The sequence below is a fragment of the Carcharhinus amblyrhynchos genome, unplaced genomic scaffold, assembly GCF_965287045.1.
Source record: "Carcharhinus amblyrhynchos unplaced genomic scaffold, sCarAmb.v2.hapA scaffold_953, whole genome shotgun sequence".
In the NCBI taxonomy this organism is placed as follows: domain Eukaryota; kingdom Metazoa; phylum Chordata; class Chondrichthyes; order Carcharhiniformes; family Carcharhinidae; genus Carcharhinus; species Carcharhinus amblyrhynchos.
Window position 1 is genome coordinate 33,877 of NW_027650693.1, and position 16,685 is coordinate 50,561.

General features: G+C 55.4%; 1 protein-coding gene across 1 annotated transcript in view; it reads left to right on the forward strand.

The window, feature by feature from the left end:
* Positions 1-15,480, forward strand: part of usp5 (ubiquitin specific peptidase 5 (isopeptidase T)) — a gene marked incomplete at its 3' end in the record, with an annotated part of 32,040 nt that extends 16,560 nt beyond the window's left edge. The window contains exons 4-15 of the mRNA XM_080184811.1: positions 660-793; positions 1,164-1,309; positions 2,732-2,916; positions 4,875-4,969; positions 8,888-9,081; positions 9,349-9,420; positions 10,317-10,401; positions 10,806-10,931; positions 12,307-12,460; positions 13,685-13,856; positions 14,059-14,147; positions 15,289-15,480. Coding sequence (XP_080040937.1) covers positions 660-793; positions 1,164-1,309; positions 2,732-2,916; positions 4,875-4,969; positions 8,888-9,081; positions 9,349-9,420; positions 10,317-10,401; positions 10,806-10,931; positions 12,307-12,460; positions 13,685-13,856; positions 14,059-14,147; positions 15,289-15,480 — 1,644 coding nt within the window. The remainder of the gene's footprint in view (positions 1-659; positions 794-1,163; positions 1,310-2,731; positions 2,917-4,874; positions 4,970-8,887; positions 9,082-9,348; positions 9,421-10,316; positions 10,402-10,805; positions 10,932-12,306; positions 12,461-13,684; positions 13,857-14,058; positions 14,148-15,288) is intronic.
* Between the last annotated feature and the right edge of the window lie 1,205 nt (positions 15,481-16,685).

A 16,685-nucleotide genomic window follows, 5' to 3' on the forward strand; every position in this document is an offset into this window, starting at 1 on the left:
AAGGCGGAGTGGGTGAGGTGGGGGGGGAAGGCGGAGTGGGTGAGGTGGGGGGGGGAAGGCGGGTGGGGGGGGAAGGCGGAGTGGGTGAGGTGGGGGGGGGAAGGCGGAGTGGGTGGAGGGGGAAGGTGGGTGAGGGGGGGAAGGCGGAGTGGGTGAGGTGGGGGGGGAAGGCGGAGTGGGTGAGGTGGGGGGGGAAGGCGGAGTGGGTGAGGTGGGGGGGGGAAGGCGGAGTGGGTGAGGGGGGGGCGGCGGAGTGGGTGAGGGGGGGGAAGGCGGAGTGGGTGAGGGGGGGGAAGGCGGAGTGGGTGAGGGGGGGGAGGCGGAGTGGGTGGGAGAGAGAGGAGGGATGGGAGAGTGGGGGTGGGGTGGGATGAGAGAGATAGGGCAGGTGGGCGCACGAGAGAGAGGATGTGTGGCTGCGAAAGGCGGGCACACTTCTATCTGTGTGCCTGTCAGTCCGAGAGCGCATATGGAGTAGCGGGTGAGGTTGGGACACAGGGAGGGTGACGGAGACGGATAGAGCATGATAATGGTCTGAGCTGGACACTGGTGGTGATTCACACTGAACGGTGAGATTGCGTTGTCCTGACTGTTTATTCCACCTTGTTCCTCCCCCCCCCCCACCACCACCCCATTCTCTCTTCCCCCCCCTGCCCCAGGCGTGGAAGGTGGCTTCGATGTGGACACTGAGAACTTTGAGTATGACGAGGAGGTGAAGGTAGTAATCTTACCAGAGAATGCGATCATTCCCAGAGAATCGCTGACGCTAATGTCAACGGCCGTACGGGACAGGGTACGTGAAGGACTGAAAATTATTCACGGGTATACTCTGTGTGCTGCCCCTACGTTCCCCTGACAATGTAATCCACCAATATCGAGCGCTCCCAGAGACAGCTACAATACAGTGCTCCCTCTACATGACCCTGATAGTGTGCATCATCCCAGCCGTGTAGCCCTCCCAATATCGAGTGCTCCCAGAGACATGTACAATTCAGACCTCCCTTGGCAATGACCCTCCAACGGTGCGGCGCCCCCTCGGCCCTGGCCCCCCCCCCGGCGGTGTGGCGCCCCCTCGGCCCCATTCGGGGCTTTCAGTCTCTCAGCTTTTATATAGTTTTGGGTGTGAGACTGAGCCTGTTCTCACTGGGTTTGTCTCCCTCCAGGTTTCTGCCTCCATTGATGCCATGTTAGCTGCAGACTCAGCGTCGCGAAAGCAGGAGATACAGGCCTGGGACGGGGAGGTGCGCCAGGTCTCCAAACATGCCCTCGGACTGAAACAGATGGGTAATAATCTCCGCATCCCACCCTGGTGAGTGAGGGTGGTTCTGGCTGAGGGAGTGGGCTCTCTCTCTATCACCCTCTCTCTCTCTCTCTCTCTGTGTCACCCTCTCTCTGTCTCTCTCTCTCTCTCTCTGTCACACTCTCTCTCTCTCTGTGTCACTGTGTGTGTCTCTCTCTCGTGTGTGTCTGTCTCTCTCTCTCGTGTGTGTCTGTCTCTCTCTCTCTCGTGTGTGTCTCTCTCTCTCTCTCGTGTGTGTGTGTCTCTCTCTCTCGTGTGTGTGTCTCTCTCTCTCTCTCGTGTGTGTCTCTCTCTCTCTCTCTCGTGTGTGTCTCTCTCTCTCTCTCTCTCGTGTGTGTCTCTCTCTCTCTCTCTCGTGTGTGTCTCTCTCTCTCTCTCTCGTGTGTGTGTCTCTCTCTCTCTCTCTCGTGTGTGTCTCTCTCTCTCTCTCGTGTGTGTGTCTCTCTCTCTCTCTCGTGTGTGTGTCTCTCTCTCTCTCTCGTGTCTGTCTCTCTCTCTCTCTCGTGTCTGTCTCTCTCTCTCTCTCTCGTGTCTGTCTCTCTCTCTCTCTCTCGTGTCTGTCTCTCTCTCTCTCTCGTGTCTGTCTCTCTCTCTCTCCCTCTCTCTCGTGTCTGTCTCTCTCTCTCCCTCTCTCTCGTGTCTGTCTCTCTCTCTCCCTCTCTCTCGTGTCTGTCTCTCTCTCTCCCTCTCTCTCGTGTCTGTCTCTCTCTCTCCCTCTCTCTCGTGTCTGTCTCTCTCTCTCCTCTCTCTCGTGTCTGTCTCTCTCTCTCTCCCTCTCTCTCGTGTCTGTCTCTCTCTCTCTCCCTCTCTCTCGTGTCTGTCTCTCTCTCTCTCCCTCTCTCTCGTGTCTGTCTCTCTCTCTCTCCCTCTCTCTCGTGTCTGTCTCTCTCTCTCTCTCTCCCTCTCTCTCGTGTCTGTCTCTCTCTCTCTCTCCCTCTCTCTCGTGTCTGTCTCTCTCTCTCTCTCCCTCTCTCTCGTGTCTGTCTCTCTCTCTCTCCCTCTCTCTCGTGTCTGTGTCTCTCTCTCTCTCCCTCTCTCTCGTGTCTGTCTCTCTCTCTCTCCCTCTCTCTCGTGTCTGTCTCTCTCTCTCTCTCCCTCTCTCTCGTGTCTGTCTCTCTCTCTCTCTCCCTCTCTCTCGTGTCTGTCTCTCTCTCTCTCTCCCTCTCTCTCGTGTCTGTCTCTCTCTCCTTCCCCTCTCTGTGCCCTGCCGCCCCTACCTCGCCTGCCCCATCATTTCCCTCGGTCGCCTGTTTTTCATCCCTACCTACCCCCCCTCTCCCCCCCACTACTCTGCTCACTCTCCCTCATCTACGCCCTCGCGCACAACCTACTCACTCTCTCCGTCCCTCGATCGCTCGGTCTGGCGTATCCCACTGACCTCCTCTTTTCCTCCCTCTCCCCCTCTGTCTCCGCTCCCCCCCCCCGCCTCAGTGGTTGGAAGTGCTCCCGCTGTGACCTCAAAGAGAACCTCTGGCTCAATCTCACCGACGGCTCCATCCTGTGCGGCCGCCGCTACTTTGACGGCAGCGGAGGGAACAACCACGCCCTGGAACACTACAAGCAATCTGGATACCCGCTGGCAGTCAAACTGGGCACTATCACCCCGGACGGAGCTGGTGAGTACCCCTCTGCGGGGTGCCTGCTTGTGGGGTTGGTGAGACTGGGCGTCATTTTCCCGGGAAGGAGGTGGTGAGGACCCGTTTGCTGGCGTGTCCCAGCCAACGACAGCGCAGAGAGAGACAGCAGCTAGCTGCACCGTGTGCTCTCGACTGCCCCCTCGCTCTCCCTCATCAGCCAGGACACGGGGTCCAAAAGTTGGCAAGTTATGTTACAGCTATGTAAAACCTTCGTTAGCCTGCTTTTGGAGTATTGCGAGCAGTTCTGGTCGCCACACTACCAGAAGGGTGCGGATGCTTTGGAGAGGGTGCGAAGGACAGCAGGGTGGCACAGTGGTTAGCACTGCTGCCCCACAGTGCCAGGGTCCCGGGTTCGATTCCCAGCCTCGGGTCACTGTCTTTGCATTCTCCCCGTGTCTGCATGGGTTTCCTCCGATTTCCTCTCAGACGTGCTGGTTAGGGTGCACTGGCCACGCTAAATTCTCCCTCAGTGTAGCTGAGCAGGTGCCAGAGCGTGGCGTCCATGGGATTTTCACAGTAACTTCATTGCAGTGTTAATTAACATTAATTAATGATGTATTAACGATTTGGGGGAAGGAGCTGAAGGCACTGTTGCTAAATTTACAGACGATACAAAGATATGTAGAGAGGCGGGTAGCATTGAGGAAGCAGGGGGTCTGCAGAAGGACTTGGACACGTTAGGAGAGTGGGCAAGGAAGTGGCAGGTGGAATACAATGTGGAAAAGTGTGAGGTTACACACTTTGGAAGGAGGAATGGAAGCGTAGACTATTTTCTAAATGGGAAATGCTTAGGAAATCAGGAGCACAAAGGGACTTGGGAGTCATTGTTCAAGATTCCCTTAAGGTTAATGTGCAGGTTCATTCAGCAGTTAGGAAGACAAATGCAATGTTAGCATTCACATCAAGGGGGTTAGAATACAAGAGCAGGGATGTACTTCTGAGGCTGTATAAGGCTCTGGTCAGACCCCATTTGGAGTATTGTGAGCAGTTTTAGGCCCTGTATCTAAGGAAGGATGTGCTGGGCCTTGGAAAGGGTCCAAAGCAGGTTTACGAGAATGATTCCCTGGAATGAAGAGCTTGACTTATGACGAATGCTTGAGGACTCTGGGTCTGTACTCGTTGGAGTTTAGGAGGTTGAGGAGGAAGGATCTTATTGAAACTTACAGGATACTGTGAGGCCCTGGATAGAGTGGACGTGGAGAGGATGTTTCCACTCGTAGGAAAAACTAGAACCAGAGGGGCACAACCTCAGGCTGATCCTGAGGGACAATCCTTTAAAACAGAGATGAGGAGGAAATTCTTCAGCCAGAGAGTGGGAATCTGTGGAACTCTTTGTCACAGAAGGCTGTGGAGGCTGGGTCATTGAGTGTCTTTAAGACAGGGATAGATAAGTTCTTGATTAATAAAGGGATCAGGGGTTATGGGGAAAAGGCAGGAGAATGGGGATGGGAAAAATATCAGCCATGATCAAATGGCGGAGCAGACTCGATGGGCTGAGTGGCCTAATTCTGTTCCTACGTCTTATGGTCTTATGGACCCCGGTTCGATTCCTGGCCTCGGGTCACCGTCTGTGTGGAGTTTGCAAGTTCTTGATGTGTCTGCAGGGGTTTCCTCCGAGTGCTCTGGTTTCCTTCCACAGTCCAAAGATGTGCAGGTTGGCTGGGTTGGCCATGCTAAATTGCCCCTTAGTGTCCAAAGATGTGCAGGTTGGGTGGATTGGCCATGTTGAAAGTGCAGGACTACTGGGCTGAGCAAGCTGTTTTTTTTTTGGAGAGTGGGTGTAGACTCAATGGGCCGAACGGCCTCCTGGACCATAGGGACTCTGGATTATGTAGGTTATAAAAATGTTGGTTCCGCTGTGGGATTTGAACCCGTGTCCCTCTTCCCCCGCCTCCCCCTACACACACACTCACTGATCTTTTGGTGTCCGTTTGCAGATGTGTACTCGTACGATGAGGACGATATGGTCCTGGACCCTAACCTGGCTGAACACCTCTCCCACTTTGGGATTAACATGATGAAAATGCAGAAGGTGAGTGCTCCCGCGGCTCAGCTAAACACAGCAGCAGGAGGAGGAGGAGGCCCTTCGAGCCTGCCCTGCCATTGATTATGATCGTGGCTGATCATCTGTCAGGATGCAGAGGTTGCTCCCCTTTTGAGACGTAACGCCAAATCCCACAAAGAGGAATCCCTTGCCTCGTAATCTGTCAAGTGTGAACTGGCCTTCTATAACGTTTAGTGGTTAACTATCAGCAGCACGGTGGTGAGCAGTGCTGCCTCACAGCGCCGGGGACCTGGGGCTCGATTTCTGGTTTGCTGTGAGGAGTTTTCACGTTCTCCCCGTGTCTGTGGCAGTTCCCTCCGGCTGCTCCGGTTTCCTCCCATACTCCAAAGATATACAGGTTAGGTTGATTGGCCGTGCTAAATTGATCCTAGTGTTGGGAATTAGCAGAGTAAATACAAGTGGTTATGGGGATAGGGCATGGGTGGGATTGTGGTCGGCACAGACTCTATGGGCTGAATGGCCGCCTCCTGCAGGATTCAACGTAATATCTGACACTCACTTTAAGGTGAACCATTAACAATTTATTGTTTTAACGAACAGGGGATCTTCAACTAAACGTCTAACTTACAGAACAAAATAAGATTCTACTGGAATGCTGTTCAAGTAAACGCAATATCCATTCACTAACTAAATAAAACAGAATTTAGACACACAAAAAATATGCAACCAGGTTTTGCGACTTTCAGAACCTTCTGGAGTTTCCTGGGTGATTTCTCTGTCAGTGAGTTGGTACTTTTCGCTGTTGCATTCTCTTAAGAGATATGTAAACCTGGCAGGGTGGAGAGCTGCAGTCTCCTTCTCGAGACTTGAGAGATGGCAGTTGCTCACTCTTGTTTTTCCTTCTCAGAGTCTTTTATACCTGTGATGACCTATCAATTTTTCAACAACGTCAAATTCGAATCTTACAGGTTCCTGGTAGCTGAATCCCATATTGATTGGGCAAAATTCAAACGTTTCAATGCCTGAAGCCTGTTATTGAGGCAGCCCCGTTGTGTGGCCTTGGATACAAATGTCTTAGTCTGGGATTGTGTATGTACTTTGCATTTTAAACCTCTAAGCGCTGAAACCAAAACCAGCTTTTAGAGCGACCAAGCAATGGTTTTTTATTCCCTCTAGCGTTTTTACATTCTTTACATCTTTAATAACTCAAGTATGCAACATTATTCATTAACCTGATGCCACTTTCACCACCGCACCCCCGCCCCCAAAATCCTTAGATCCCCTTCACCCCAGAAGCTTCTTTTAAAACGTTGAATATTTTGGCCTCAGTTACTTTCCGTGGAGGTGAATTTCACCTCCACAATTTCACCACCCTCTGCGTGAAGAAATTTCTCCTCACCTCACCCCTGAAAGGTTTGGGGTGGCACGGTGGTTAGTGCTGCTGCCTCACAGTGCCAGGGACCCGGGTTCGATTCCAGCCTCGGGTCACTGTCTGTGTGGAGTCTACACCGTCTCCCCATGTCTGTGTGGGTTTCCTCCCACGCTCCAAAGATGTGCGGGTTAGGTGGATTGGCCATGTTAACTTGCCCCTTAGTATCCAAAGGTTAGGTGGATTGGCCACGGTAAATTGCCCCTTAGTTTTTGATTTGATGTATTGTTGTCGCATGCATTAACAGACAGTGAAAAGTATTGTTTCTTGCACGCTATACCGACAAAGCATACCATTCATACAGCAGGAAACGAGAGAGAGTGCAGAATGTAGTGTTACAGTCATCGAGAGTTTCAAACAGAATGAAGTTTTAGGTGCATAGAGTGAGAATAAAAGATAGAATTGGAATATATGTGGAGTTTGTACATAACCCCCGCCCCCGAGTCTGCATGGGTTTCCTCCGGGTGCTCAGGTTTCCTCCCACACTCCCACAAAGATGTGCGGGTTAGGTTGATGGGCCATGGTAAATTGCCCCTTAGGGTCAGGGGGATTAGTGGGGTAGACGTGGGGTCACAGGAATAGGTCCTGGATGGGATTGTGGTTGGTATAGATTCGATGGGCCAAATGGCCTCCTCCTCCACTGTCAGGATTCTATGAAATCGGCCCTTTCCCAAGCGCTCCGTCCAGGCTCCTCTGCCAAACTCCCCTCAGCCTCCCCTGCTCCGAGGAGAACAGCCCATCCCAGCCGACCCACTCCCTCCCCACCGCATTTTCCCAGTCCTGGATGGCTACATCCTGGTAAATCGCCTCCCGACCCCCTCTAACACATTGACATCCTTTCTGTTGTGGGGTGACCAGAACGTGCACACAGATGTTCCAGTTGTAGCCAAACTGGTGTTTTGGACTGCTCTATTGAAGGTTGAAGAGATCGCTCCTCATGCTGAGAGCTTTACAGCATGAGTCATAGAGGTTTACAGCATGGCCCTTCAGCCCAACTTGTCCATGTTGCTCTTTTTTTAAACCCTGAAGCTAATCCCAGTTGCCCGCATTTGGCCCATATCCCTCTATACCCATCTTACCCATGTAACCGTCTAAACACTTCTTAAAAGACAAAATTGTACCCGCCTCTACTACTACGTATGTCGTTTCAGAATTCACCATCCTCTATGTGGAAAAAATTGTCCCTTTGGACACTTTTGCATCTCTTCCCTTAAAGCTATGCCCTCTAGTTTTAGACTCCCCTACCTTTGGGAAAAGGTATTGACTATCTCGCTGATCTGTGCCGCTCGTTATTTTATAGATCTCTATAAGATCACCCCTCAGTCTCCTACGCTGCAGAGAAAAAAGTCCCACCCTATCCAGCCTCTCCTTATAACTCAATCCATCAAGTCCCGGTAGCATCCTAGTAAATCTTTTCTGCACTCTTTCTGGTTTAATAATATCCTTTCTATAATCGGGTGACCAGAACTGTACACAGTATTCCAAGTGTGGCCTTAGCAATGTCTTGTACAACTTCAACAAGACGTCCCAACTCCTTTATTCGATGTTCTGACCGATGAAACCAAGCTTGCCGAGTGCCTTCTTCACCACTCTGTCCGCCTGTGACTCCACTTTCAAGGAGCTATGAACCTGTACCCCTAGATCTCTGTAACTCTCCCTTACCGTTAACTGAGTTGTCCAATGGTGAGAGATCGAGTGGATGGGGTGCGTTATTTGGGAAACAGTCCTGGTCGGCATATCCAACTCTTCAGGACCTGGTGACTGTTTCACTCCTGCCTGGAGCAACGGGGCGAAAGTTCTGATCGGGGATGGAGTAATCGAGACTGAATTGAGGAGAGATGGCCCTCAGTCTGAGCGTCGCTGGGAGGTCAATCGATCTTTAGCCACGCAGGGAGTAGAGGGACAACCACATCAGACACTGAGGTAGACTCAAAATGCAAATTCACCCCTGACCACATTGGATTGGGTTCTGACAACCTTCTGTTAATTACCTTTTAAAACTATCCCATGTTCTTCATTGTTCGTAAGAATACTTTGTCATAGTTCTGGCGTGTACCTTTTGAAATGGTTCAGCCACAGGTAACACAGAACCTTAAAGGCGACATTACTCATGAACAAAAACCCACCCAAGTGAGTCAGAAATCCGATCTTCTTGTTACTCACACGGCGCTGAGTGACATTAAATGGCTAAATGTTACGGAATGGGGTGTTCTTGTCAGTTATCAGGTGTTTTAATGGTTTTTCTCACCCTCCCCCCACCCTCGCCTGTCTGCCTGTCTGCCTGTCTGCCTGTCTGCCTGTCTGCCTGTCTGCCTGTCTGCCTGTCTGCCTGTCTGCCTCTCTGCCTCTCTGCCTGTCTGCCTCTCTGCCTCTCTGCCTCTCTGCCTCTCTGCCTCTCTGCCTCTCTGCCTCTCTGCCTCTCTGCCTCTCTGCCTCTCTGCCTCTCTGCCTCTCTGCCTGTCTGCCTCTCTGCCTCTCTGCAAAACCTTCCCCTCCCCCCCCCCCAAACGACACAGACTGACAAGACGATGACAGAGCTGGAAATCGACATGAACCAGCGGATCGGTGAGTGGGAGACGATCCAGGAGTCCGGCGTCCACCTCAAGCCTCTGTACGGGCCCGAGTACACGGGCATGCAGAACCTGGGCAACAGCTGCTACCTCAACTCCGTCATGCAGGTGGTGTTCAGCATCCCGGACTTCCAGAACAAGTGAGTGCCCTTTTCGCCTGGACCTCCTCACTGCCTCAGTCCATCCCCACATCCTCCCTGTCCCCAGCTGCTTCGAATGGGAGTGGGCTTTGCCCGCACCGAGGGTGGCGGGGCTCGGTGCCCTGCCCAGGGGTGGGCTAGGATGGGTACAGGTGTCCCTGTGCACTGGCCTGTACCCCTCCCTCCTCTCTCTCTCTCTTCCTTTCTCTTTCTCTTAGTCCAACGCTGCTCGCTCTCTGATTTCCCTCCCTCTCTCTGCCCTCTCAGGTACGTCGGGAATCTAGAGAAGATTTTCAAGGATTCGCCCAGTGATCCGACGCAGGATTTCAACACTCAGGTGTAAGTTCTCCTCTTCCTCCACACAAACACCCATCTCCCCTGTCGCGAACCATTCCAGGGCCTCTGGGGGAAAGTGGGGCGACGTGGGAGGGATGGAAACCGGACGGGGAAAATGCCCCAACTCCCGATACCCAACCCCCTTCACCTCGTCTTCAACCCACTTCCCCTGATCCCCAGCCCCCTGGCATTGATTGTCGACCCTCTCCCCGACCTCCTCCCCACCCCGCCCACAACCTCGATCGCGCAGCCCCACCTACCCCTCCCCCGGTGGTCCAGCCTCTCTGTCCGGCCTGATCGGGTCTTGTCCTCTCTGCGCCTCTACCCCACCCACCCCCCCCTCCCAATCCATCCATCCTTCCTTGTCTCTCTTCCCCCTCCCCCCAACATTCTGTCTCCCCTCACCCCTGCCCGCGCTCTCCCAGTCTCTGTTATCTTTAAAGTTTATTTTTTAGTGCCACAAGTAGGCTTAGATAAACACTGCGGTGAAGTTACTGTGAAAATCCCCTCATCGTCGCGCCCCGGGGCCTGTTCGGGTTACACTGAGGGAGAATTTAGCCCGGCCAGTGCACCCTAACCAGCGCGTCTTTCAGACTGTGGGAAGGAGCTGGAGCACCCGGAGGAAACCCACGCAGACACGGGGGCTGGGGGAAGAATGTGCAGACTCCGCACAGACAGTGACCCAAGCCGGGAATCGATTCCGGGTCCCCGGAGCTGAGAGACCGCAACGCTAACCCACTGTGCCACCCCTCTGCTGACGGATTGTCTTGGGGAGTTGGTCGCTGCTGGTGTTTGAGTTTGAGCACTTTGTTGTGCTAACTGGCTGGGTGTCTGTGTTATTGAATGTTCTGTCTGCTTTTCTCTCTCTCTCTCTCTCTCTCTCTCTCTGTGTTTCACAGAGCAAAATTAGGCTTCGGTTTACTGTCCGGGGAGCATTCCAAACCCCCTCCAGAAACAGACGACTCTGACCCTGACGCGGAGAAGGTAAGCAGACGTGCTTTTCCTTTCGGCTACGTGTCGATGTGCGTAGCCCCACTTGCTACTCCTGTGCCCTGCCTTCCTGCCCCCCCCTCCCCACCACCCCTTCAGTGTCTGTGAGTGTGAGACTGACATTATCCAGCAGAGGGCACATTGTTAAAGGTGTCTGTGCAGGTGCGCACCTGTGCAGGGGTGGGTGAGGCTGGTGCGTGCCTGTGAGGGGGTGCAGGTGCGGGGGTGGGGGGGGGGGTGTGCTGGTGCGCGCCTGTGCGGGGGTGGAGGGGGGCGGTGTGCTGGTGCGTGCCTGTGCGTCTGCATGTGTGTTGTGAGGACGCAATGGTGCGTGTGATTTTGGCTGCGCGGGATCGCACTGTGCACCCGTCAGACTGACACTTTTACCTGGTCTGCAGGTCGAGCTGGACGGTATTGCTCCTCGAATGTTCAAATCACTAGTCGGGAAGGGACACCCGGAATTCTCCACAAACCGACAGCAAGATGCTCAGGAATTCTTCCTACATTTCATCAACATGGTGGAGGTGAGAGTCCATACCCGGCCCTGTCATAATCCCAAACCAATCCCACATTCCTGATCTCTTCCCACAATCACACCGCCCCCACACTCTCCCCATAGCCCTGTATCAATCCTCAAACTAATCTCACTGCCCCGCTCTCTCCCCCGTAGCCCTGTATCAATCCACAAACTAATCCCACTGTCCCACTCTCTCCCCATAGCCCTGTATCAATCCTCAAACTAATCTCACTGCCCCGCTCTCTCCCTGTAGCCCTGTATCAATCCCCAAACTAATCCCACTGTCCCGCTCTCTCCCCATAGCCCTGTATCAATCCCAAATCTAATCCCACATTGCTGCTTTCTCTCCCCATAATCCCGAGACCCCAATCGCTCATGTTGCGCATTGATCCTGCACCAACAACAATCCCACTCAGGCCCTATTACCGTAACCCCATGCATTTACCCAGCTAATCTCCCAGACACAAAAGGGGCAATTGCCCGTATCCCGGTGTTTAATCAGTCCCTGTCCATTCACACCCGCGATGCCCCCGTATCCCGGTGTTTAATCAGTGTGTGTCCATTCACACCCGCGATGCCCCCGTATCCCGGTGTTTAATCAGTGTGTGCCCATTCACACCCGCGATGACCCGTATCCCAGTGTTTAATCAGTCCCTGTCCATTCACACCCGCGATGCCCCCGTATCCCGGTGTTTAATCAGTGTGTGTCCATTCACACCCGCGATGTCCCCGTATCCCGGTGTTTAATCAGTGTGTGTCCATTCACACCCGCGATGTCCCCGTATCCCGGTGTTTAATCAGTGTGTGTCCATTCACACCCGCGATGTCCCCGTATCCCGGTGTTTAATCAGTGTGTGTCCATTCACACCCGCGATGTCCCCGTATCCCGGTGTTTAATCAGTCCCTGTCCATTCACACCCGCGATGCCCCCGTATCCTGGTGTTTAATCAGTGTGTGTCCATTCACACCCGCGATGTCCCCGTATCCCGGTGTTTAATCAGTCCCTGTCCATTCACACCCGCGATGTCCCCGTATCCCGGTGTTTAATCAGTCCCTGTCCATTCACACCCGCGATGTCCCCGTATCCCGGTGTTTAATCAGTGTGTGTCCATTCACACCCGCGATGTCCCCGTATCCCGGTGTTTAATCAGTCCCTGTCCATTCACACCCGCGATGCCCCCGTATCCCGGTGTTTAATCAGTCCCTGTCCATTCACACCCGCGATGCCCCCGTATCCCGGTGTTTAATCAGTCCCTGTCCATTCACACCCGCGATGTCCCCGTATCCCGGCCTGGGTTTCCGCTCTCCCTCCCCAGGCCGGGATCGTTTATTTTCCTTCCGTTGCCCGTGTGTCAGTCCCTTCGTGTCTCCTGTCCCTGCAGAGGAACTGCCGGAGTTCGGAGAATCCCAACGAGGCTTTCCGCTTCCTGGTGGAGGAGAGGATTAACTGCCTGGCTTCAGGGAAGGTGAAGTACACGCAGCGGGTGGACTACATCATGCAGCTGCCTGTGCCCATGGAGGCAGCCATCAACAAAGGTTAGAGCGGACAGGGTCACCCAGTGCTCTCCCTCTCCCTGTGCCCACCTCTCCGACTGCTCCTCCCCCAACTCTCCTCCCTCCCCGACTCCCACCACCCCCCTCAACTTCCTTCCCCCCCCGTCCTCTCTGTCTGACTCTCCCCCGTCCTCTCTGTCTGGCTCTCCCCCGTCCTCTCTGTCTGGCTCTCCCCCGTCCTCTCTGTCTGGCTCTCCCCCGTCCTCTCTGTCTGGCTCTCCCCCGTCCTCTCTGTCTGGCTCTCCCCCGTCCTCTCTGTCTGGCTCTCCCCCGTCCTCTCTGTCTGGCTCTCCCCCGTCCTCTCTGTCTGGCTCTCCCCCGTCCTCTCTGTCTGGCTCTCCCCCGTCCTCTCTGTCTGGCTCTCCCCCGTCCTCTCTGTCTGGCTCTCCCCCGTCCTCTCTGTCTGGCTCTCCCCCGTCCTCTCTGTCTGGCTCTCCCCCGTCCTCTCTGTCTGGCTCTCCCCGTCCTCTCTGTCTGGCTCTCCCCCGTCCTCTCTGTCTGGCTCTCCCCCGTCCTCTCTGTCTGGCTCTCCCCCGTCCTCTCTGTCTGGCTCTCCCCCGTCCTCTCTGTCTGGCTCTCCCCCGTCCTCTCTGTCTGGCTCTCCCCCGTCCTCTCTGTCTGGCTCTCCCCCGTCCTCTCTGTCTGGCTCTCCCCCGTCCTCTCTGTCTGGCTCTCCCCCGTCCTCTCTGTCTGGCTCTCCCCCGTCCTCTCTGTCTGGCTCTCCCCCGTCCTCTCTGTCTGGCTCTCCCCCGTCCTCTCTGTCTGGCTCTCCCCCGTCCTCTCTGTCTGGCTCTCCCCCCGTCCTCTCTGTCTGGCTCTCCCCCCGTCCTCTCTCCCTCCGACTCCGCCGGGGGCGGGGTTGGTTCTGTGAGGGTATCGGGGACTGTCGGGGCGGGGGGGGGTGTGAGGGTAACGGGGACTGTCGGGGCGGGGAGGGGGGTGTGAGGGTAACGGGGACTGTCGGGGCGGGGGGGGGTGTGAGGGTAACGGGGACTGTCGGGGCCGGGGGTGTGTGAGGGTAATGGGAACTGTCAGGGTGGGGAGGGGTAACGGGGATTGGCGGGGAGGGGGGGGTGCTGTGAGGGTGGGACGTTGTGACTCTGTAACCCTGAGTTGAGCCTCTCCCCCCCCCCCCCCCCCCTCTCTGAGAGAGTCTCGCTGACGCTCACGTTGTGTCTCCCCCCCCCTCCCCCGTCCTCTCCACAGAGGAGCTGGCCGAGTACGAGGTGAGGAAGCGCGAGGCGGACGAGAAGAACACGCTGCTGGAAATGGTGCGAGCCAAGATTCCCTTCGAGTCGTGCCTGCAGACCTACGCCGAACCCGAGCAGGTCGATGACTTCTGGAGCACCGCTCTCCTCGCAAAGTCCGTCGCGGTGAAGTAGGTGAAGCAGCCGATCGAGCAGATAGTGACTCTTTTCCCCCCCACCCCTCGTCTCCCCTCCCCTCGTCTCCCTGTCTGTGTCTCCCACTCTCTGGCCCCCCCCCCCGCCACCTGCTGCCCCTGCTCTGGCTCCCCCCCCGTGATGGGTTGAGGTTTGATGTGGCCGTCACTAACCACCGTGTCCTTTCTGCTTCTCCAGGAAGACTCGCTTTGCCTCTTTCCCTGACTATCTGGTGATCCAGATTAAAAAGTTTACGTTTGGACTGGACTGGGTGCCAAAGAAACTGGGTAAGAAGCTTGGAAAGTGAACCTGTCCCGCTGCCCCTCTCGTCCCCTCTCCACCCCACCTCTTTTGGTTCCCTTTCCCTCCCTGCTCGCTCACTCTGTCTCTATCCCTCCACCCTCGCTCACTCTCTCTCTCTATCCCTCCACCCTCTCTCACTTGCTCTGTCTCTATCCCTCCACCCTCTCTCGCTCGCTCTCTCTCTCTATCCCTCCACCCTCTCTCGCTCGCTCTCTCTCTCTATCCCTCCACCCTCTCTCGCTCGCTCTCTCTCTCTATCCCTCCACCCCCTCTCGCTCGCTCTCTCTCTCTATCCCTCCACCCCCTCTCGCTCGCTCTCTCTCTCTATCCCTCCACCCCCTCTCGCTCGCTCTCTCTCTCTATCCCTCCACCCCCTCTCGCTCGCTCTCTCTCTCTATCCCTCCACCCTCTCTCGCTCGCTCTCTCTCTCTATCCCTCCACCCCCTCTCGCTCGCTCTCTCTCTCTATCCCTCCACCCCCTCTCGCTCGCTCTCTCTCTCTATCCCTCCACCCCCTCTCGCTCGCTCTCTCTCTCTATCCCTCCACCCCCTCTCGCTCGCTCTCTCTCTCTATCCCTCCACCCCCTCTCGCTCGCTCTCTCTCTCTATCCCTCCACCCCCTCTCGCTCGCTCTCTCTCCCTATCCCTCCACCCCCTCTCGCTCGCTCGCTCTCTCTATCCCTCCACCCCCTCTCGCTCGCTCGCTCTCTCTATCCCTCCACCCCCTCTCGCTCGCTCGCTCTCTCTATCCCTCCACCCCCTCTCGCTCGCTCGCTCTCTCTATCCCTCCACCCCCTCTCGCTCGCTCTCTCTCTCTATCCCTCCACCCCCTCTCGCTCGCTCTCTCTCTCTATCCCTCCACCCCCTCTCGCTCGCTCTCTCTCTCTATCCCTCCACCCCCTCTCGCTCGCTCGCTCTCTCTATCCCTCCACCCCCTCTCGCTCGCTCTCTCTCTCTATCCCTCCACCCCCTCTCGCTCGCTCTCTCTCTCTATCCCTCCACCCCCTCTCGCTCGCTCTCTCTCTCTATCCCTCCACCCCCTCTCGCTCGCTCTCTCTCTCTATCCCTCCACCCCCTCTCGCTCGCTCTCTGTCTCGCTCTCTCACTCTCTGGTGCTGTTTTACAGATGTCTCTATTGAGATGCCAGATGAGCTGGACATCTCCCAGTTGCGAGGCAGCGGCCTGCAGTCTGGGGAGGAGGAGCTGCCGGACATCGCGCCCCCGCTGGTCACCCCCGACGAGACCAAAGGTAGCCTTGGTTTCTATGGCAACGAGGATGACGATTCCTTCTGCTCTGCCCACTTGTCCTCTCCGACATGTTAGTGTGATTCTGCTCTCTTATTCTCTGTTCTGTGTGTTGCTGACCCCACTCCCGGCTACCTCCCCTCAGTGTCTGCACCCTCCATCTTCCCCCTTACCCAGCACGTATGCCCTACCCTGAGAGTTGATGGCCGGGCGGGTTGGTGGGAGGGGGGGGGTGAGAACTCCTTGTATCCACACTGAGGGCAAGGAGACAGCTCAGCCTCCCTGGGCAGACTCCGGTGATTGTCCACACTGAGTGTTTGGGGTTCCCTGTCTCTCCTCCTGCTTACATTCTGGGATCTTGCTGTGCGATCTTCTGTAGGCCGGGGGGAAGTGGGTCACTGCTGCAACTTGCCCTAAAATTCCAGCACATCCGCTCTCCCCCCCCCCCCCCCCCCCACCTTTCCCCAACACAGCCCCACCCCTTGCCCCTATCTGCCCTGTGTCTAATGCTGCCATGTTGACTCCACATCTACTTGTGAGAGGTTGGATGGGTCGTTTTCTCTGCTGGAGAGCGGGTGTGTCTGTCTGTGCGCCGGGGGTGGTGTTGAGCGTCTGTGTGCTGGGGTGGTGTTGAGCGTCTGTGTGGTGGGGGTGTGTGTCTGTGTGCAGGTGGCGAGGGGGATAGAATATAAAAGCAGGGAGGTCTTGCTGCAACTGTACAGGGCACTGGTGAGGCCGCAGCTGGAGTACTGTGTGCAGTTTTGCTCGCCGCACTTGCAGAAGGATATATTGATCTTGGAGGGAGTGCAGAGGAGGTTCTCTAGACTGATACCGGAGATGAGGGGGTTAGCCTATGAAGACAGATTGAATAGACTGGGTCTGTACACGTTGGAGTTTAGAAGGCTGAGGGGGGGGATCTTATAGAGACAATGAAGGGGATAGATAGGGTAGAGGTAGAGAGATTCTTCCTGCTTAGAAAGAAAAACAGAACTAGAGGGCACAGCCTCAAAATAAGGTTGGGGGGGTGGTGCAGTTTAGATCGGAGTTGAGGAGGAAATTCTTCACTCAAAGGGTGGTGAATCTCTGGAATTCTCTGCCCGTTGAAGTGGTGGAGGCTGCCTCGCTGAATATATTTAAGTCACGGGTAGATAGATTTTGATTGGGGAATTAAGGGTTATGGGGAGAAAGCGGGAAAGTGGAACTGATCCACTTCAGATCAGCCATGATCTTATTGAATGGCGGGGCAGGCTCGAGGGGCTAGATGGCCCACTCCTGCTC